The sequence below is a fragment of the Dermochelys coriacea genome, chromosome 5 (assembly GCF_009764565.3).
Source record: "Dermochelys coriacea isolate rDerCor1 chromosome 5, rDerCor1.pri.v4, whole genome shotgun sequence".
Taxonomy (NCBI): Eukaryota; Metazoa; Chordata; order Testudines; family Dermochelyidae; genus Dermochelys; species Dermochelys coriacea.
This window is the reverse complement of record NC_050072.1, coordinates 47774519-47796584: the sequence shown is the minus strand read 5'-3', so window position 1 is coordinate 47796584 and position 22066 is coordinate 47774519. Positions and strand designations below refer to the sequence as shown.

The 22066-nt window shown below is 39.5% G+C and overlaps 1 protein-coding gene across 3 annotated transcripts in view; it reads left to right on the top strand.

Moving 5' to 3' along the window:
- IQGAP2 (IQ motif containing GTPase activating protein 2) overlaps window positions 1–22066 on the top strand; it is a 233134-nt gene that overhangs the window by 105823 nt on the left and 105245 nt on the right. For all 3 annotated transcript variants that reach the window (XM_038401257.2, XM_038401260.2, XM_043515279.1), the window contains exons 3-5: window positions 14517–14673; window positions 18940–19017; window positions 21980–22056. In XM_038401257.2, coding sequence (XP_038257185.1) covers window positions 14517–14673; window positions 18940–19017; window positions 21980–22056 — 312 coding nt within the window. The remainder of the gene's footprint in view (window positions 1–14516; window positions 14674–18939; window positions 19018–21979; window positions 22057–22066) is intronic.

Sequence of the window (22066 nt, the reverse complement as noted above, 5' to 3'; positions counted from 1 at the left end):
TAAAACTCTCATCCAAGCTTTCATGATAACACATCTATGTTACTGCAAATACTCTTCTTTGACCTTGACAGTTAAAATCTTGTTTAACTTGACAGTTTAATCCTGTATCCATTCAGAGTCCTGCTGCAGAGATCATTTTCCTAGCCCGTTGCTTTGACCGTGTCACCCTTCTCTTTGCATTCCTCCACAGGTTCTCCCTTCTTTATTGTATTAAACAAAAACTGTTTGTCTCTCTCAAGGCCCTTCTTTGGCTTAATCTCATTTTATGTATAATCTTATTTGCTATCAAAATGTCGACTCCCACCTGTGACTAGCCCATGCTCTAGGCTCTATCCAACAGGCACTTTCGTGCTTTCTTCCATGCTGATCTTCAGCAGGTCCCGTTTCTCTCCCTCGCACCAAACCATCCTCCTCACATCCCTTCTTGAAACTCTCCCATGATGCCTACAAAGTACTTGACACCAGTTAGGCCGGTGGTGTGCTGATACCATTACCTATCATGCTGACCAATGCTGTCTCACTGTTTTAGTTGTACTCCCCTGTCTGTATCCATCTACTGTCTTATACTCTGTCAGCTCTTTGACAGAGGAACCATCTTCATTGTTTCTATAAGTACCTAGCATAGTGGGGTTCTGGTTCTTAACGAGGGCTCCTACTCACTACAGTAATTAACAAAAAATTATAACAATCTCCCAAGTTCCCCCGAAGAAACCACCCCAGATTTTTAAGATCTTGAAAATAAGTTGCCTAACTCTTCTTCCAAAATATTGCTGTGGCATCTTAACATTTAATTTAACATAATTTCATTGATACTAACTCCATCATGTCTGATCAGCTGTCCTGCTGACTGCCATACTTGCAGCTAGGAAGAACTAGATAAGGCTTCCTCTGGAGCTACTCATTGTAGTTTTTTTTTTTTTTTTTTTTTAACTACTGCACTGTGAACTCTATTCCAGTCTCCCTCCCTCCTTCCTTTGTTTCCTCTCCATGGTCTTTGCTACCTTGCCAGCATTTCTTCCCAGCCCTTGGCAGCTTGGAGTCAAGCCAAGAACAGGAAAGTAAGAGGGGCCTCCCTCATGATGATGCAGACTCATGGTTTGTTAGTGTTGGACCCTGTTCAATATCTTATCTTTGAGAACTGTTGCTGAATTTGATGGGCGTAATATGAAACACTAAATTTTAATGTCACTGCATATCTGAAAAGGTAGCAAAATGAAACCTTTTTCAAGAGTTTCATGAAAGTGCTTGTTTAATTGTAGGGATTGGAGAATGCTGTCTGAGTGCAGTGAAATGTGCCAGTGCATATTGCCGTAAACTGGAATGGTGAGTGCAGATGCTAGCAGGCTCTGTACCTTTTAGCTATTAGAAGTGCTGAGTAAACAAAGCTTTATCAGATGACTTGCTGATTGAGACAGCAAACACAGGCTTGATGGGCCATCCTAAACTTTAGAACAGTATTTTGAGTGGCAGTTTACATTTTGAGCTCTAATCACTAATTAACCCACATAGAAGCACAGTGGGATAAAACAGATTAAAATAACAAATAGTTTCTGTGCTGTCACCTTGTGAACTTGGATTTTGTAACAGTATCCTCAAGATTCAACTTGATTCAAAAGCCTGGCATGAAAAAAGTGTGTATAAATTATTTTTAATATACTGCACACAGGACCTACTTCTCCACTGTCTTGCATCTTATGTAGTCACTTACACCTGTGTAAGGTGAACACAGTGCATAAAAAAATGCTACCTCAAGAGAACCATACTGTTACGCTAATATTGCATAGGTGTGATTGGCTAAACAAGATGCCAGGTAATGGAGAATACAGCCCATAATAGTCGGTGCTTTCACTGTCCGTGCTTTGCACAATGTGTATATATGCACTACTAATAGATTCCTTTAAATATAGTTTTAAACTATTATATCAAGGTTGAAATGCAAAGCATTCTTACTAGTACAAGATAGGGGACTTCCTAAGAAAAATTATAATACTGTGTAATTTTACTCTTGCTGAAGACTCGGATAGGTATGGTAGAGATTAAAGTTCTAAACTTGCCCTGTATTAAAACAAGATTTTTGGGAGTGTAATAAGTCACAGCATTCTCTGATCACTGCCTATGCATGAAATATCAGCTGTGCCTTGTATAAGGCCCTATTCTGTGTCCTGTGTTGAACTGAGTTAAGGACTTCTGATAGATTTAGCAATGCTGAAAATGCAACACAGTTGTAGTGTTCTTGTCCTAAAGCCTTGTCTTCAGATTATTTAAAATACACATGCACTAGCCAGTGTGGGGATGCTATAGGAATTAAATTCTGAATGGTTAGGTACTTTTGGTTATGTTTCTGGAACAGTGGGAGGACAGGTATAATAATGAAGAGGTGAGGTGTCATCTGCATAGCCTGTATTAGTCACGTCCTTCCTCTTCTCCTTATTAATAGAACAACATTTCAGTTGCCAGATATGCAACTGATTGGGTATTCACAGTTTGGACTCCAGTCTTTGTATAGTTGACACATGTCTCTGGAAATCCATACGCATTTAAAAAGGGGAAAAAAAACAAAATAGCTTTGCATGCTAACCTCTACTACTGTTTGTTGTTTTCTACTAAGAGGATTTTTAAATAGACTGTGAACTCCAAATAAAATAGTGAGGGAATCTCTTTTCATCCTTGATTTAGAGTGAGATTGCTAAGTTTATCTCCAGGTCAGACACATTTCACTTCATCACAGATTTGTGCGCTGGCCTCATCAAAAAACGGACGAAAGAGGTGGTGGTCAGCTATGAACATATTAAAAGGGAATGGCGGTGGTAATTAATCTTTTGAGGTTATTTTAGTAATTTTTCTAAGTAACAACTCCGTATTTATTTGGCTACTGATCTTGGTGCTCTTCATGCTTCATTGAAGCTGCCTACTCAAACACATGAACGTATTTATGGTCTTGGTTACACACATTAAAGAATAAACTCAAAATACATTTTGTTTTTAAAGTACAAGGCAGTTTAGTTACTATCGTAGCAATATTAATATTTGCCACAAACATCTTTATTGCTTTGAGCTTGCATCCTGCACTTGTCTTGGTGCACAGTGCTGCCCGTTAGATGTAACCATTCAAATGCTTTTGTCAGCAGTGCCTTTATTTACCAAAGCACAAATTAAGAACAGTATTTTCATAATCCGGTAAGTTTATGGTGAAATTTGAGTGCTTCTAGTTACTCCTCCAACTCTCCTCTTGTCGGTTATGACTTTTAAAAAAAAAAAAAAAAAAAAAAGTACATGCCTTTTCCAAATGTAAAAATGACCTCTCATGTTACTTCTATATTACACAGTAAAACCTAGAAACCAGAATCTTTTGCTGTGTGGCACTGATGAGGTCTGGCATAGAGGTAATCACTGTTACTATGCCAGGAATTCACTAACTTTTTGATATCTTCTGATCTATGTTGCCAAGAATAAAAAACATTGTACTGTAGATAGAAGCTCAGCACTCAGTCCTGGCTGGCTGTCGGTGGCTTTGTATCAGTTACATTTTTGGAATCTTTTTTTCTCTTGAGGATTAGGATTAGTATATCTAAAAAGGCAAGTTCTTCTGTCTCTGAGCTGACAAGTAATGTAGTATGCAGAACATAAGAACTTTGTATTTTAAGGATAGTTTTCTGCTTACTAAAATATACATTGTACGGGAAATATATGATTGCGTTTCTTAAAAAAAAAAAAATCTGATACGCTTGCTTGTATCAGTCCAACGTACAAGGTTAATAAACGTAGTTATTCATCTTTTCCACACCTGGTTTAGATATTCAAGAAGGAATAATTTCAATGCCACACCTCAGCAGATTTTAAAGATGAACCAAAATGATTTCATTTAAATAAATATTAAGCTGTATTAGTTGAATATATCTAGACTTGCGTTAGAAATAATGTTAGAACTGAAATCCCCCTCATTTACCTACCAGGATCAGAGTTCAATCTCTTAAGATTGGTTCCTGTTACAGTTGATGGAATCACTGATTCCCTCAGGTAGTGTAACTATGACAGCTCTTCCTCTGCGTTAGATGTTAATGTCATCGATTGTCTGGAGGCAAAACATCCTTGAACTCTGATCTTGCCAGAGAAGTAGGCTTTTTATGTACCATTTTGTTTGTTTGTTCTCTTGAGCTATATGTGATAAGTTACCTTAATGATGACTAGGCATACACTTGCAGGGTGAGATGCTGTGCCTCCTGATGTGGTACATCTCTTACACTAGCCCTTGCCAAGGGTCTTTAGGGCTATCTTCCTCTGTTCTTGCAACAGAGGAATTCTCCAAGTGTTGGGGCTTGTAGAGCCTCTTCTGCTACCCCAGCCGCTTTACTTAACATACGGGAGCTGAGAATCTTGCCTTCAAATTCCCTTCTCCTTTTTGCTAGATGTCCTTACTGTGGTCACTTATTTCAAATTTGGAACTAGGCTGACCTTAGAATCTATGGTCATAAGAGACCACAGTGAGTGTTTAGTCCAACTTCTTGCATAACGCACGCCAGAGACCTTTCCTGAATTATTTCATTTTGAACTAGAGCAAATATTCTAGAAAAACATTCACTCATAATTTAAAAATTGCCAGTGATGGTGAATCCACCACAACCCTTGGTAAATTGTTCCAGTGGTCAGTTTCTCACTGTTGAAAATGTATGCCTTATTTCTGGACTGAATTTATCTAGCTTTAAATTTCGTCCATTGGATCTTGTTATACCATGCTGTGTATCACACCGTTGATTTTAGGCAGTGCTTACTTTGTAATGAAAAATGCTGGGGCTCAAGCAATTTTTTACTTTAACTGACATGGCAACCCCAGAGGTTCTGGGGCTCTGAACCGCCAAGCCTAGAGGTGCCAAGGCCCAGCCCTGGCAAGCCTTGGCACAAATTTAAGTACTGATTTTAAGGAAAGTATATAGGGGCTCCAAGCCAAGCTTTGTTCGGGTTGGGCTTCTTTTTCTGTAATCGCAGAGAAATACAAATAGTCAAACATCCTGTATTACACTGTGATCTGCCTTTCATAGAAAATTAGGGTTGGAAGAGACCTCAGGAGGTCATCTAGTCCAACTCCCTGCTCAAAGCAGGACCATCCCGGGTTTTAAAAACCTCTAAGGATGGAGATTCCCATTAATTAATTAACCCATTTCAGTGTTTCACCACCCTCCTAGTGAAATAGTGTTTCCTAATATCCCATCTAGACCTCCCCCATTGCAACTTGAGACCATTGCTCCTTGTTCTGTCATCTGCCATCACTGAGAACAGCCTAGCTCTATCCTCTTTGGAACCCCCTTCAGGTAGTTGAAGGCTGCTATCAAATCCCCCCCTCACTCTTCTCTTCTGTAGACTAAATAATCAGCCTCTCCTCATCAGCCATGTGCCCGAGCCCCCTAATTATTTTTGTTGTCCTCCACTGGACTCTCTCCAATTTGTCCACATCTTTTCTGTAGTGCGGGGCCCAAAACTGGATGCAGTACTCCAGATGTGGCCTCACCAGTGCCAAATAGAGGGGAATAATCACTTCCCTCAATCTGCTGGCAATCTCCTACTAATGCAACCCAATGTGCTGTTAGCCTTTTTGACAAGAAGGACACACTGTCATATCATATCCAGCTTCTTGTCCACTGTAATCCCCAGGTCCTTTTCTGCAGAACTGCCGCTTAGCCAGTTGGTTTGCAGCCTGTAGCAGTGCCTGGGATTCTTCCATCACAAGTGAAGGACTCTGCTCTTGTCCTTATTTGAATCTCATCAGGTTTCTTTTGGCCCAATCCTCCAATTTGTCTGGGTCACTCTGGACCTTATCCCTACCCCACAGCGTATCTACCTCTTCACCAGAGTAGTGTCATTAATGAAGATGTTGAACAAAACCAGCTCCTGGACCGACCCCTGAGGCACTCCGCTTGATACCAGACTAGATGCCAACTAGACAAAGCCGTTGATCGCTACCCATTGAGCCCGACGATCTAGCCAGCTTTCTATCCACCTTCTAGTCCATTCATCCAATCTATACTACTTTAACTTGCTGGCAAGAATACCCTGGGAAACCATATCAAAAGCTTTGCTAAAGTCAAGGTATATCATGTCCACTGCTTTTCCCCATAGCCACAGAGCCTATACTAGCAATAGTTTCAGATATTAAGGCCACAATGTTAGACTGGATTATGATGCTATATAGCAGAAATAAGGAAAATGTATTCTGAACCCCATTTGCAGAAATTCTGGTCTTGCTGACTGCCTAAATTGGTGAACACTTCATGATAGCCAAAAGTGTATTCTGCTGCTTTTTGTGTTGAAGAAAAATAACTTTTTTTTGTGCTGTCTAATGTTCCATTATAATCTATCCTCACTTAGCCTTTTTGCATTTGTAACTCATGCAGTAGTCAGCCTCCAAAAATAAAAGCTTATGTTCACTGTTGAGTGTTAAAGAAAAACATTTTGAGAGCTCCCTACCAAGACCACCTTGATTTCTCAACTGCCAGAATAAAATTACTTTTAAAACTTCAAAGCTACCTACAAAAATTGTCACTGTCAAAAGTGTATCTCGTCTCTATATGCAATAACTGTCTCTGAACGCATACATTTGCATTTAATGACCATAAAATTTGCATACAACTATGCACTCCAGTAGCTACATAAAGGGCAGGATAATCAGCCACTTGAGAATGATCGTATGGGGAATAAAAATGCAAGGCTGAACTCTGAACATTAGGGTTTCCTACCATGAAGCTCACTGCACTCGGACAAGGCTACAAATGTGCCACCATGTACACGGGGAGTGTAGCTTTGATGGTTCTCATCCATAACATATTCTTCCCCAAGTGCACTGATTATGCATACTGTTTTTAAGACTACCATTATTTTAAAGATGTTTATGCATCTAACTTTATTTGAAAGACCATAACAAAGAAGAGAGGAAAAGGTGTTGGTTGAATAAGCACATGGCCTCAAAGAAGGATTTTCAAGGCCTTGGATATGATGTAGATGCAAGCATCCAATAAGCCTTAATGGTCTCCAGGATTGCAAGAGGGAGACTGGTGACCTCTGGAAGCAAATAGCCAAAGGTCTGTTCAGTTTACAGCAATGGGTAAAAAATACTAAAGTAGTAAAAAGTGTAGGGTGCTTGTGTCCTCAGAAAACTTACTGAGATGACATGAAAATGCCATGGTATATTAGTCTTTGGTTTGGGGGGGAGCCCCTCAAAAACTATATATCTGGTATTTCCTTCCGTTATAGCACATAATTACAATCATTTCACAGATTTAGGTACAGGGTATTTGAATGTATTTGTTGAAAAATGTTACCCATGTAAATTATATCAGATAAGATCCTAACGATGAGCAGTGATACAGGTAGCTAGATAGAGTAAAAACTCTTGCATGCATATCAGTTCATGTTTTCAGACAGATTGAGAACGTTAAGATACTATAAACTGCCAGGCTGACATTTCTGTGGCAGTACTAGCTAGAGATAAGACTATAAATATGTCCTAGATATTGTATATGTATTTCTGCATATGTGGTTGAACAAATAAAATAACTCTTGGCATCCACCTTGAAACTAGCGCAGATCATCAGCTGCAAACTATTGTTGAAGCTCTATGATAGAGCTGTGACCACTTTAAACCAGCTGAGGCCTGGCCCCTGGTTCTCTTCTTTTGCCACTTTTTTCCATTTTACAAATACTTCAAAATAAGAAATGCCAAGACACATTCAGTCATATTTGTATCCTCTTCCATGCTGATCCCATGACCTTTCTCTTCTCCTGCTCCCTCCCACCCCCAGTCTCTTCCTTTTCACTAAAAGAAAAGGAGTACTTGTGGCACCTTAGAGACTAACAAATTTATTTGAGCATCAGTTTTCGTGAGCTACAGCTCACTTCTTTGGGTGCTGTAAGTTCTTCTGAGCAGTTGCCATGCCCTTTTTATTGATCTGAGACATCTTGCACACTTTTTGACTGCCTGTCAGATTACAATGATAATTCTGTTTGTTCATATTTATCTTAGTGTGTGTTCCCTCTGTTGCCCTGCTACTCTTTGTTCTAAAGATCTTTTCCATTTATCCTCTGCCCCTTTCCTCTCGTGCTCTTCCTGGTGCTCCTTTCTGCCCCATTATCGTTGTTAGGGGGACTCCCCAGAAGCAACAAGATGGCTCCCAGAGCCCTGCGGGGGATCTCATCTCACTATATAGGGCATAGATGAGAGCCAAAAATATTTGGTCCTTGTTGAACAGTGGGGACTAAGATACTTTAAATGTTGTACCAAGCTATAATGTGTCTTGGTGCACTTCAGTGTATCCTCATATCTTGGGAAATGTCAGACATTTTAAAACGGATATTAGTCCCATTCAGACTTCTTTCTAAAATAGAAAGAGGAGTGCACAAATCATTAAGACCCCAATTAGGAATGCACTTAAGCGCATAGTTAAATTGCATGGACTTTAATGGGATGTAAGCAAGTGATTATGTGCTGTTCTGAATAGGGACGCTTTCCTGAATTACAGTCTAACAGTCCAAAAATAAGGAGTTTTGGGAAAAATCAAGATGGTGGATGTGAATTATCACCATGAAACAGTTATGCAGCTGTTTATCCTCTACCTACTATAGTACTGCAGTTCTTTATTAATGCTAATGAAATATTTGGTACCACTCATTACAGTGAAGCAATTATTGACTAAACAGCAAGTATTTTCTTGCTGTTTCCATTCAAGTTATAACATTATGCCTGATAAATACACACAGACAGCCATGTAAATGTCATGTTCCCAAAGAACCACAACAGTAGTGGCTAAATAGTTCAGTGGTAAACGTCGTGAAAGTCCTTCCTCTAAAGGAGATGATATTAAATTAGTAGGCTTGGAAAGATTTTGATTTTTTTTTTAAATCGGTAAATGTTTAACTGTTAATTTCACCACACTCATGCAAACAGACAAATACTTCATTGATAAAAATTGAAGTTTACAGATAGGCGAACTAAGAATCATGTGCAAGATCATCCTGGTATGCATCGGGAAACAGCCAACTTAAAGGGGAACAAACAGTTTTAGACCACTGAGATCAAGGGCAGACCATGTTAGAAATACTATTAAACAAAGTAAAAGCAACTCGTGATAAATTTTTATAGATTTCGTGAAGGCTTTTGACAGCATACCCAGGCGGTCTCTGGAAAATGATGGCACTCCTAATTATTTTTGGTGATATTCCGTAAAGTAATCAAGGATGTATATGATAATGCTGAATGCAGTCAGAGATTGTGACAATATCAGCTAATGGTTTGCAGTGACAACTAGAGTAAGGCAAGGATGTATTATGTCCCCACTATTGTTTTTCACTGTCATGAGGAAAGTAACTGCAGAAGGCAATCAGGGAATTTTATGGTCAAATGAAGCGCAACAGGATGGCCTCGTTTTTGTTGATGATACTGGCCTGCTTAGTCCAACTCGGAGGTTTTCAAACTGTGGTCCGTGGACCACCTGCAGTCCATGAGCTCCATTCCGGTGGTCCATGGATAGTTCCCTTTAAGGTGCGCACCTGGGCGGCCACACACCTAATTAGCTGCATGGCTCCACTAATTAGGTTCCTGGTCCCTGAGAAGACACACATGTAAGTGAGGTGGTGGCCTTGGGGGAACAGTAGGTAGGTGAGAGGGGGAAGTAGGGTGAGAAGAAGGGGTGGGGGCAATTTGGGACATGCAGAGAAAGAGGCGACTTCCCCCAGCTCCAGGGCAGCTGCTGCTGGGAAGAGACCCTCCTCCTTCCCAGCCCCAACTTGGGGTTTGCCACAGTGGAGGAGAGGGCTCATCCATCGCATTAGAAAGGTAAGACCACTGATATTAAAATATGAATTGTGTGCTTTTATTTGTGGAACAAAAAAACTATTAAGGTTTTTTTTTAAATATAGCACTTTTTATCCAAAGCACTTAACAATAGTTAGCTAACAGTCAAACAACATTTGGAAAGATCATTAAGTGGTCCGCCAAGACCCTCAGCAATTTTCAAACGATCAACAGGGAAAAAAAAAAGTTTGAGAACAATTGGTCTAACTTATTGTTTAATGGAAGACGAGACAGCTTTTGGCAGATACAGCAGAACAAGTTGGTTTGTTCATTCATGAACCAGGGGGAAGACAAAATATATGGCTATCAATGTCCCAAAAGTAACCATTAGAGTGGATGAAGAAACAGGTAAAATAACTAACTTTTTCTGATCTACAAAAAGAAAAGGAGTATTTGTGGCATCTTAAAGGCTAACAAATTTATTTGAGCATAAGCTTTCGTGAGCTACAGTTCGCTTCATCGGATGTATCTATCTAGAAAGTGATAAGTGCAGTGCTGGTGATGTCATGCTAGATGTCAAACAACAAATATCAAAAGCAGCAAACAACTTCCATAAACCTGAAAAGATTTGAAAACTGGCATTGACAAAAACTTTTCTTTTAAAATGTATTGGCAGCATTGTGTCTGTCCTCTTTTGTGGAGCAAAGTCATGGAAATAGATGAAGAATTGAGAAGATCAACTCATTCCAAAGTAAATGCTTGAGGAAGCTCTTCACAGTCCACTGGAAAGAACTTCTTGTAACATTAGAAATTTAAAAAGGACAGCAAAACCAACCTACAGCAAATATAGAAAGATAACAATGGATCTATTTAATTCATGCTTTAAGGACGTCCCCAACGTGACTTCTGTGGCAAGTTTATAATACGGACATCACTTGGAAAGGGGGGGAAAAAAGAGGAAGACCTAGAGAAACATTATGTAGAATAATACAGAAAGAAGCCAAATCCATTAACATGACACTCAGAAGTCTGAACAGACCAGTAGAAGACCAGAATAAATGGTGGAAACTGGTGAACACCCTATGCAACTGAGGTTATGAGAAGATAAAGGAAAGAAAAAATGATGCTAGAGTTTAAGAATACTAACTTTGTATATTTTGGTATGTGATATTTGAAATTTTTTTTTAAGTTATGAAGCTTTCACTCTGAATCTCAATGTCTACTGCTATTAAATAGTTGCCTTACACCCCTCAATTTCCTGTGAAAACTTAAAGATCGTTAATAGAAAAGCTGAAAAACAAATATTGATATCAAAAGTATATAAAAAAAATCAAATTTTGCCAACCCTAATCAGTTATTGCTCTACACTTAGTTTATATTAAATCTAAAATGTTAGAAGAATTAAACCACATGAAGTTTCCAAACTAATCTTTTAGCTAATTTCTACCAGAATAATTAAAATACTGTAAGTTACAGTTGACATGCATCAGAGTAGCAGCCATGTTAGTCTGTATTCGCAAAAAGAAAAGGAGTACTTGTGGCACCTTAAAGACCAACAAATTTACTTGAGCATAAGCTTTCGTGAGCTACAGCTCACTTCATCAGATGCATTGACGTGTAGTACCTCCTCAGAACATTTATACTGAAAAACTAAAAACAACTTAGCATAGTCTTGAAAATCAGTACTCTGATTAGACCAGAGGTTCTCAAAACAGTGTTCCATACAGCACTGTTGGGTCTGCAGCAAGCTGGCCAGCCCTGTGATACTAGGTTCCCTGTTAAGTCGCATTAAAATGAACTACAAATACGTTCAGTACTTTCTCCAGTACTATTTTTCCACCTAAGCAATTCCTGTTGCCATAGGGATGTTAACATGATTACAGATAGGAGCAGAGGATGCTTTGGACATTGATTTGTCACTTTCTGATCCCTAAGGCATTCATAGACTAGTTCACACATACTGAACGACAACCTGTCCACCAGAGGTTTATATGCTCGGAAAAATGAGGTTGGAATCCAAGATTCAAAAACAGCCAATTTCTCACCCCAGAACGGAAAAAGCACACTTCGTCATTATGTCTTAGGTTAGAAAGACTCATGAGACGAACTATGTATTCCGTTGCACTTTGATTCATTACAGGATAGAAGAAAGTGGTTTCATTGAGGCAAAGACTATCCAAATAGTTCTTTGGGAAAGTACTCACAATAGATCTTGGACAGTATCAGACAAAACTGTATGGAACCAGTGTCATTAAGAAGCACTGCTGCCTGCAGCGCAGAAACGGAGTGGAAAGCATGGTTTCACTGGCATGTCTCCCCTGTTCCACCGCATAGATTTATACTGTATGGATACATGCCAAGGTTTTTTGAGTTATCACTTTTTAATGACCATGGAAAAATATACATGCAAGAGCAAAGTGTCATACTATTTGTCTTTTCCAAAGCATGAGAAGACAATAAGAAAAGCTACATTTGCCTCGGAGTTAGTATGACTCCAGATTCTGCTGAGGCCAGTTATTTCCATGGATCACTTTTTGCTGTTCCTTGACTTATGGCTTCTAAAATCATTGTAAAAGCAGCAGATAGAGCTGGCCAACTGATGAATGGGAGTTAACAAAGGGTCAAATTTGAACTTTTACTTTAGTCAGCCAGCACTCAGGAAGTGACTAGTCCACAACATAGCATGCTTCCTCAGCAGCATGGGTAGGCTTGGAAGAATTTGATTTTCATCAGTAAATGTCTGTCTGTCCATGATTTTACCGTGCGCGCGCACACAAACAAAAAGTGTTTCCACAGACAATCAAAATTTACAGTCAGGAAAAGAAAAATGCTGCTTGAGAACCTTGAAGTTTTGATTTAAGGATAATTATTTTGTATATTTTGACATGTGATGTTGACAATTTGTTTTTTAACAGTTAAAGCTTTAACTTTTTGAATCTCAATATCTACAGTCACTGAATAATTATTGGGTAACACCCTCCCTCCCCTCCCCCCCGCCACACTTGATTTTCTGTGAAACTGGAAACTGAAACTGAAAATCAAAAATACTTAAGAATAAACATTAATATCTGTTGAAATTATAGAACAATAAAAATGGAATTCTGCCAAGCCTAAATATGGGTTACTATGAGTACATCAAATGTATCCTCCGTTCCTTATGCTGAGTCCCTATATAATATCGCATCAAGTTCTAAGACTCAGTCCTTCTCCAAGTCATTAAATGACTTGGACCCAGGATACCGAAAAGATCAACCTGGATTTTTAATGCAAGGACCGCATGTGACAACTCCCTTCCTCTGGCACAACAGAATTGTCTATTTAAAGGTAACAGTCATTTGTGAGCGCAGCAGAGCTTTCTTGGGGGAGTGGCTCAAAACTGGAGAAAACTCTGGCAGGATTCAAGAATGCCACAAACCTCACCACTTTCTATTCCAAGGGAAGGCACACTTTCACCTTCCCTTCATTAATACATAAATAAAGGGGACACCACCATCAGGTCAAAAACAGCAAGCAAGACAAAAAGCTCACCCGAGTAGGGTGCAATACACATTGCTTAATGCACTAGTGGAAGGGACTCTGCTATGGGTTCAGCATAAGAACTTGAGTAGAATATTAAAGACTGCACCACTGAAGCCAGATTAAAGAATTTTGGGGTCCTGTGCACTATGGAAATTGGGAACCTACCACCTCCCATAAACTTAGAGCATGTGACAGCAGTAACAGTGGGCCACAAAATCCACTAAAACCCTTTGGTGGACCAAAGGCCTTTTTCTTCTCTCCACCCCAAAATGGCTACATGCTCATCTATGGGGTAACAACAAGCAGCGCCAGCTTTCAAGGCGGTTAGTCAGCAGCAGTAGCCTGAGCATGCTTGCTTCTAAGGAAACTGCTCCTGGGGCAGTTATGCAGTGCCATCCCCCTACCAGAGCAATAGAGCACACTCGCAGCAGCAGCATGCCTTATGGCCAGCAGCAGGTCTGCACAAAGAATGCAGGAGTAACACAATGGGGGGAGAAAACTTCTCCCTGCCCACCTTCCACTATGTGTGGTGATAGGCCAAATAAAGTGATCTGATGGGCTGGATGTAGTCCCCAAGCCACCAGCTGCCCAGACCTTTTCTTTCCTTTTGGTTGAGGGACCCATCCTGATAGCTGTGCAAGTACACATTGATTAACCGGGTCTGGAGCCACTTCTATAGACCTATAAAGCCAGCTTTTGAGTAGGAATAGGTAATTATTTATATTCTTCATAAAGACTCGGCTCTTATGACTTAGGGGTAATAGCAGCCATGGGTAATGGGGCTAGAAGTTATCAGTGGGTGGAAAGTGGGTAAGCTTGGACATCCCAAGACTTGCTAAACCTGGGACACTGGGAAAGTAGTGTTTAATTCCTTCCCCTCCCCACATGCTCTTCCCATTCTTTACTTGTTCTGAGTCAGAAGGCATAGTTCAGGAGCTTTGACTCCGTTACCAAAGTGTCCCTGAGACAAAAGCTCTTGTGGCTCGTTTTGTAATAGTTTTGATCTGTCATGCCAATGAGCTCATGGGGAGCTCTTCTTCTGTGGCTCTGTGCATGCATCGGTGCTTTTACTAACACCCTAAGGGGTGTGGAGTTGTTGGGTGGTTGTTGTGGTGGTTACTCAGACTGCGAGCATATAATGGCATCACAGTTCTAATATACGGTACCATGTTAAAATTGCAACCAACAGAAACTTAATTCTTGGCTGTGTGTTTTGTAGGTGGATGGAAGTCTGTTTGGCTGAAGAACTGCCACCCACTACTGAATTGGAAGAAGGATTAAGAAATGGAGTTTACCTTGCCAAACTAGCAAAGTTCTTTGCCCCTAAAATGGTCTCTGAGAAGAAAATCTATGATGTGGAACAGACACGGTATAAGGTAACTAAGGTTTCGTTGGTAGTTGATTAAAACCAAAAGTTAAATATTTGGTGCTCTATCTTTCCCACTCTGTTTAAATGTTTTAGCATGGGCTTTGCAGAAAGCTAATGAGTGCTTATTTCATGTTTAAGATTTTCTGCATCAGCAGACTGTGTTGTGTCCTAATACATATGGAATTCTACTCCTCTTGTTTCGCTTTTTAAGATCTGTGTTGTACTTTTGGTTAGGAAAATTACTCTACCTTTCTTTCTCCTGCCAGTTGCACACACAAATTACTGTATAACTCCCCACAGTCCAATGAAGGACTGACTGTGGTCACCAGCTGGGACATGAACTTGTAGCACTGAGGAGCAGGGAGGCAATACAATAACACAGGAATAACCACTATACAGAAAAAACATGATAGCTGTACTTAAGGTTTTTTAAGACCAAAAAAAAGTGCTTTCAGCTCCAGGGAAAACTTCAAGCATTACCATTTGTAAAATTACAATCCATTAGGAAGTAGGGGCCTAAAGCTCTGAGACTATTTTTAAAAACAATTACCAAGTTCTTACATGAACTGCTGTATAATTTATTAGCAAATATCCTCCTATGAGATCTGCATGTTTTTAGTTTTAATATCAAACACTTTATCATGGGGGAACAAGAATCAGTCAAACAAATCAAGCTCTGCTGTTATATTCACAAGCTGCATAGTTACTTGGTGATGGAGAATGCATGTATGTACATTTAGTTTATATTTGGGGACCTCCTTTGAGAGCTGCTTTATTTTAGTTTGCATAAGGAGACAGCTGGAGAATGCAAATGTTAAAGGTAGATCTGTGTTTTGGGGTGTTCTCTGTGCAGGTCCAAAATCTATTCAGGATCTCATGTGATTAAAAAAAATGTATATACCTTAAAAATTATGTTTATGCTTTTAAAAGATTAAAATTTTTCTCATGCTTACCTGCCACATCTGCAGTTCAGGCTTCTTTCCCTATAGTGGCCCTTAAAACAGGAATATTTTTCTTCCCTTTTTTTTGTTCTGTTTTTCAAGTGGTGGCCTTGTCAATTGTTAGGGAAAATGAACCTTGAGTCCTGAATTTGAGGTTTGAAATGTAGTGGTGATCGAACTGATTTTATATTCCATATGTTTTTAGATTGTAAATATTTGTGACTTACGAGCTTGTCTACATGAACACATATGGCGTGACTAGCTGTGGTGTAAATTTATAGCTTTCTAGTGTACTGCATGCTGACTGTGTGGAACCTGTTGCTGCGCAATAAAAGTTCCCTAGTATGTACTGAAATGACCTTGGGAACTTTTAGTGCATAGCAGCAGGCTCCACACAGTCAGTGTGCAGCCCGCAGGAATGCTGTAGATTTACACCACAGCATGCCGCGATGTACGTGCTTTGTGTAGATGTGCCCCAAGTTATATGCACGTCCTGTTACTGAATTGGAATCTTGAACAATTTATCATATTGCATTGCAAATCGTATATGTATTTTGGAAGACATAACAAAATACTATGTTTTTTTAATTTATGAAAAACTGCAATCTTTCGAAAGGTCTGTAGAAGTGTAGACATGTCTTGTCGTTAGTTTTTATGGAGATGAAACTAAGTAATACTACCAAATATGAAGTCCACTAGAAACTTTGTCATTGCTATTGATCTTAAGATAGAAGGAACTCCAGATACCACTACGACAGGCAATAGTATATAACTTAAATGTAGATTTACCTTTAGAAATGCCTCATCTTAAATTTTGATGATTAGTACAGAAAGTCTATGATACAAATATCATCGTGTCATATCTTTTCTGTACAAAGATACTGTTGTGTGGTAACTGAAGTGATGTATTCAAAGCCAAAAATGTTGAAAAACTGCCAGTTCAAGCTCTTACAAAAACAAAAAACCCCTCATTTTCAGCAGTTGTGTGGCTGAAATTAGGATAACTGTTTACTAGTATAATTCACAAACTGGCATGTTTGTGCCTGTTTTCAGCATAACTTTTATATGAATTTAGTGTGAATTTTTTACATGAATTGACAGGCCCTGAGTGTGAATCCTCTTGCCATGTGAGTAGAGAAGTGCAAGGTTTTTGGGAAGTCCAAGAACAGCAAAAAACCAAAATTCTCCATACTGCTTCAGCACTGAGTCGACTCTGACCTAAAGGGGCTTCTCCCATGAAGGAGAAAGTAGTTTAATTCCATATGCTTGCAACCATGCCACTGCTGAGACTACAAAACCAGAGCCAGTTGGTGCCAAAATTTTTGTGATGTGGCCACGTGCCCACTAGGAAACTGAAACAACCAGACTCAACTTGCATAGGTCATTGGATGGCAATCAAATGGTATTCTTTAGTCACAGTTGACCTAGACTGGATCTGAAAAGCTTTTATTTCATGCCATTATGACTCATAAGACCGTTCATTCAAAGGAATGTGCTAGTGGGGAGTTAGCTTCAGACTGAAGCTTGGAGCAGTACACCTCCAGCTTCACATAGGAAGTAGATTCCGGTTGATGTGATCTACAGAGGGGTAGATAGGCCAAGCCTGAGTGGTGCTGCGGCTCCACCATGTCGTGACCCTGATTTGGAGGTCCTAGGTTTGGAGACCTAGTCAAATGTGTTTTTACAGCTATTTTCAAGATTTTATGTACTTTTTTCAAACTCACAATTTCGGTGACCTAATTTTGATATAGTTGGTTTCTTACAGTGGTGAGACTTCTAGAGTTGCAATCAAGGAGTTGCCTGGAAATGCCAGGTAGGCACTTGCATGTGGAATAGGTTCTCAGATATTGCCTGTTGAAATTGGATGGAAGGATGAATGGTGCTTAGGGAGGCTTTTTTTCTGTTGCTTTTTAAGTAAGCTATAAGAAGAGGATATCTGAGTTTTGCACATTCACCATGAACATATGTAGCTTTCATTGGGAAATTATGCCTCAGAAGATTGGATTCTAGGACTATCAACTTTGCTTTTTTTCAAAATGAGAACTTGTACTGAAAAAAATCATTTTAAAAAAAATTCTGGCTTTTTATGGGAAATTTCTTTTTAAATGATCTGCTTTAATCGTGAAATTAAAAAACTTAAATTTTTTCTGTGAATTTTTTGACCAGCTGTGATTAAATGGCTCTTTACAGAACAAACCTAAACATGTTCACAGCTCTCAAGTACTTAACATTCAAATGCATATATGGCATCTTAAACTTACATCAGTAGCAACTAATAATTAATCTATTATATATTTTCCTGCATACATAAGTAAAGGATGGAAAAACAGGCTTTTCTGGTCTCTCTTTTCAAGGTACCTCTGCCTCTTTCCCCTGGCCTCCTTTTCTGGAGATGGTTTAGAAAAAATATAGAACCAAGAGCACCAAAAGACCTAGCTCAAACTCAAAAGAAAGCAGAGCTTTGTCCAATTTATCCATACCATAGTCTTGTCCCATGGGAGGGAAAAGGGAGGGATTTCTGAATCCACACCTGGCAAGCTGGCTAAATGCTGAAATGGTTCTTCCAATAGTCTTGAAAACTGTTTGCAATTTCAGGAAATTCTGCCTTCTTCAAATATTCCTTTTCTACAAAACTTAATTAAATGTTTTGCATTAAAATCATGGATACTTCAAATTTCCAACTTAAGATTTTAGAGACTACTTGTGCTCAGAATGGACTTGCAAAAAAAAAATGGAAATGAGTGAATTTTCAGTGGAAAAGGGCCTCTTTTAGTGGAAAAATTTAGTGTGATATTTCAGTTAAGTGGGCCCACCTCTCAAATTCTTGGCGAAAATGATTTTCATGTGCTCTTTTTTTCTATATTGCACACACCTCTAATTACAAATCACCTGAACTCCCTGGATCTCCAGGAGACTTTAATGACTAAACATCTTTTTTTTTTTTTTTTTTTTTTTTAATATAACAGCCCTGTCTCTCATATTTGTATTCAGGCTTGCCTTGCCCAACCAGAACAGGAGCCTAATAACCAAGAAGGCATCTAGAATGCTTCTTCACCTTTTAACAATGAGACTCTTTGAACAAACTTGCTTGGAAACGGGATTTTTGGGCACAGGCATTGGGATTACAAAGTCCACCTAAGAGGATGAGTTAAATGGCACCTAATTGCCTTATGATTTGGCATGCAGCTGAAACACTCTGGCTTTAGGGTCACATATGAAAAACTTAGAATGTTATTCACAGGAAAATTGTTAAGCAAAGGCAGGTAAATAGCAAAAGAAAATCATTCAAAATAATAATCTCTTGTCTTCCCCCTCCCCTCCTTCCATATTAGAGATCGGGCCTTCATTTTCGACACACGGATAATACTGTGCAGTGGCTAAGGGCAATGGAATCCATTGGGCTACCTAAGGTAAGTATTTAAATGACATGACACAACAATTTAAATGACATGACCCATGGACAAAGTTGACTAAAACAGTGAGATTATCTTCCCCTTAATTTGCTTAAATAAAATATTGTTGAAGGCTTCCATACGGGAAGACCTAGTTCAGGAAATCTAAAGTTTAGAAATGTATGTTTTCCTTTTGTTTCTTTTTTGTCCCTTGTCACCTTCCATCTGCTACTTATTATTCCATTATTTTGTCCTATTTTCCTATTTATTTCCAGTGACTTTTTCTAGCCTCTCCTGAATCTTCACAGTAGATCCCATGCTGTCCTTCCATCTGATGCCCTCTTAATGAGTTCTCTGGGTTTCTTTCATGTTACTTCCTGTCCTCCTCCCCTTCTCTCTTTGCCCCCACCTTACACGTTCCCTTTGCTTTTCTCTCCCTTTCTCTGTTGCCCATCAACAGTTTCTCCTGATCAAAGATATTTAATACAAGGCTGGGTGGAAGCCTTTGCTGTGGCTGCTTTCGGAACAGTGCTTGGTGCATCTCAGTCACTGGGGACCAGTGACACTTCTGTGCCTTTATGCATTTGCTGAGGCAGCTTGTTAGCCGGCAGTGTTTCTTAAAAAGCTTTTACCTCTTCATATCTGTAGAATATTAACTCTTATTTAAGGCCCTATTGCTTGCTTTAGGCTTCTTCAGTTTATTTGGTGGCTGGCTATGTCAGTTCATCAGATATCTAGCTTCTCTTACTTCCACTCTGTCCCCCTCTCTGAAAGGTTTCACTCATGTCATGTCCCCTCTGTGCCAGGGAGGGTCATGTGCTAGAAGGGCCAAGAGCTTGCTGAATCAGCAACAGGTGCTGTGACACAATGATATGGAGTGTTGCCTATGACTCTCCCTGTGGGTACTCCAGGTTGAGGCACCTTGTTATCACCTGCCCTTAGCTTGAGGAACCTTTGTCTGTACCTAATGGGAGGACAGCTCCCCAACTCCACTGAACATGGGCAACATAAGCACTTCACTCTGGTCTTGCAGGCCTTGCTGCTCTCTACAGCTGCTTAAGCACAGCCCAACCCTTGAGCTTTCCAAGAGTCTGCCTGGCCTGTCCAGGCCTGGGTCCGCTGGCACTCACAATATTCACAATTTGCTGCTTCCAAAGAAGCAGGACACCCCAGTTTACCAGTTTTTTGCTTCAGATCACTGCTTTGCATAACTCACTGCACTTACACTTGTTTTCACTATAAACATATCTAAGTTTATTTTAAAAACCTTAGAGTCAAGTAAAAGCAAGTAGAAGTGTGGGAAACACATGGTTACAGATGAAATTAAATCATAACATGCATTCTAGAACCTAGACTTAATTAACTAATCTCATGTCCTGTAGAGTATTGCTCCCCCAGAATCACTGCAGTGCTTTTCAGCCAGGCTGCTTATAACCATCCTTGCATGAGACAAGCATGCTGTTAGCTTGCCTCCTCAGTAAAGGACCCCGTGTATTTCCTTCCATCCCAGGATATACCAAACTATCCTTTATCTAAAAAGAAAAGGAGTACTTGTGGCACCTTAGAGACTAACAAATTTTTTAGAGCATAAGCTTTCGTGAGCTACAGCTCACTTAGCTCACGAAAGCTTATGCTCTAATAAATTTGTTAGTCTCTAAGGTGCCACAAGTACTCCTTTTCTTTTTGCGAATACAGACTAACACGGCTGCTACTCTGAAACCTATCCTTTATCTGTATTGATAAACAGGACCCTCCTTCCTGTTCGTTTAGTCTTGTAGAATTTGCAATTTTAGTTTTTGCCTCTGGCTCAGTATGCAAATAGGCATACATTGTGAGGTGTATAATACACAAATGGCTAGACAGCAAGATAGATGGCTGTTACCTCCTGCCTGAAAGCAACGTCTCCTACGTAGGTCATCTCCTGGTGATCTGCTTAACACCAAAACTGTAAGAGCATAATTTTCAGTATAGATACATAACTCCTTAAATATTACCTGTACGTACATTTTTTTCAATGATAATGACAACCACTGGGCTACTGGTTTTCAGTGGAGACCTCACATGCCCCCCCCTTCAGTGAATGGTTATCCAGTATCTGACCCAGGGGATCCCTGTAAAATCCTCTGTGCCCTCTGCCAGATTGCACCAGTGGGCCCCTGGGTTACACAGCCTCCATAGTGCTCTCAACCTCTTCTGACCTGGAAGCATGGGGTTGAACTAGTTTTGAAATTTAGCTCTCCGCATGGAAGCATGCGCCCCTAATGCTAGGTGTCTTGGCAGAGCACTCTTTTTTTCTTAATTTGAGAAGCAATGTTTTGTGAATTGAACCCCAGGCTGGGACTTAGTCGTTCTAAGTTCTGATTCTGGCTTTACTGCTAATTTATGGTGTGGCCTCAGCCAAGTCACTTAATATTTCTCTATCTCAGCTTCCTCCTCTGGTAAATGGAGACGATGCCTTACCCGTCAGGGTGTCAAGGATTAGTTTGTATGGTGCTCTGAAAATGTAAACTTTGATATGTATGAAGTATTCTCCTTTTGATAACATTGGTTCACAATTAAGCTTTACAAGTTGTAGTAATGTCCTTAACTACCTTGGATTTCTGTATGATGTTTACAAAATCTCTGTCCTTATGAGGTTCCAAACAACATTGTATCTATATACTTATTCTTTCAGTACTTCCATTAAAATGAAGAGCAAATTGTACAACATCTGCCTATTTTATTTAATATGTGTTTCACTTTAAAAGCATACTCTATGGATCATGGAATTATGCTCATAAATGTTAAATATGTAATGTTGATAAAATTAAACTAGTACAGCACCTTGACACGGCTTGCAGTTCTCGATATCTAATTTGTCTAGTAATGACCATTTAAAGCTATTGTAATGTAGCATCACTGTTCTCTAGGGGGCCCAGTTGGACTAATGAGAGAGTATAGATTACTAGTCAGAATAACTATTCTATTCTTTATTTTTTAGATCTTTTATCCAGAGACTACAGATGTCTATGATAGGAAAAACATACCTAAAATGATATACTGCATTCATGCACTAAGGTAATTAGTG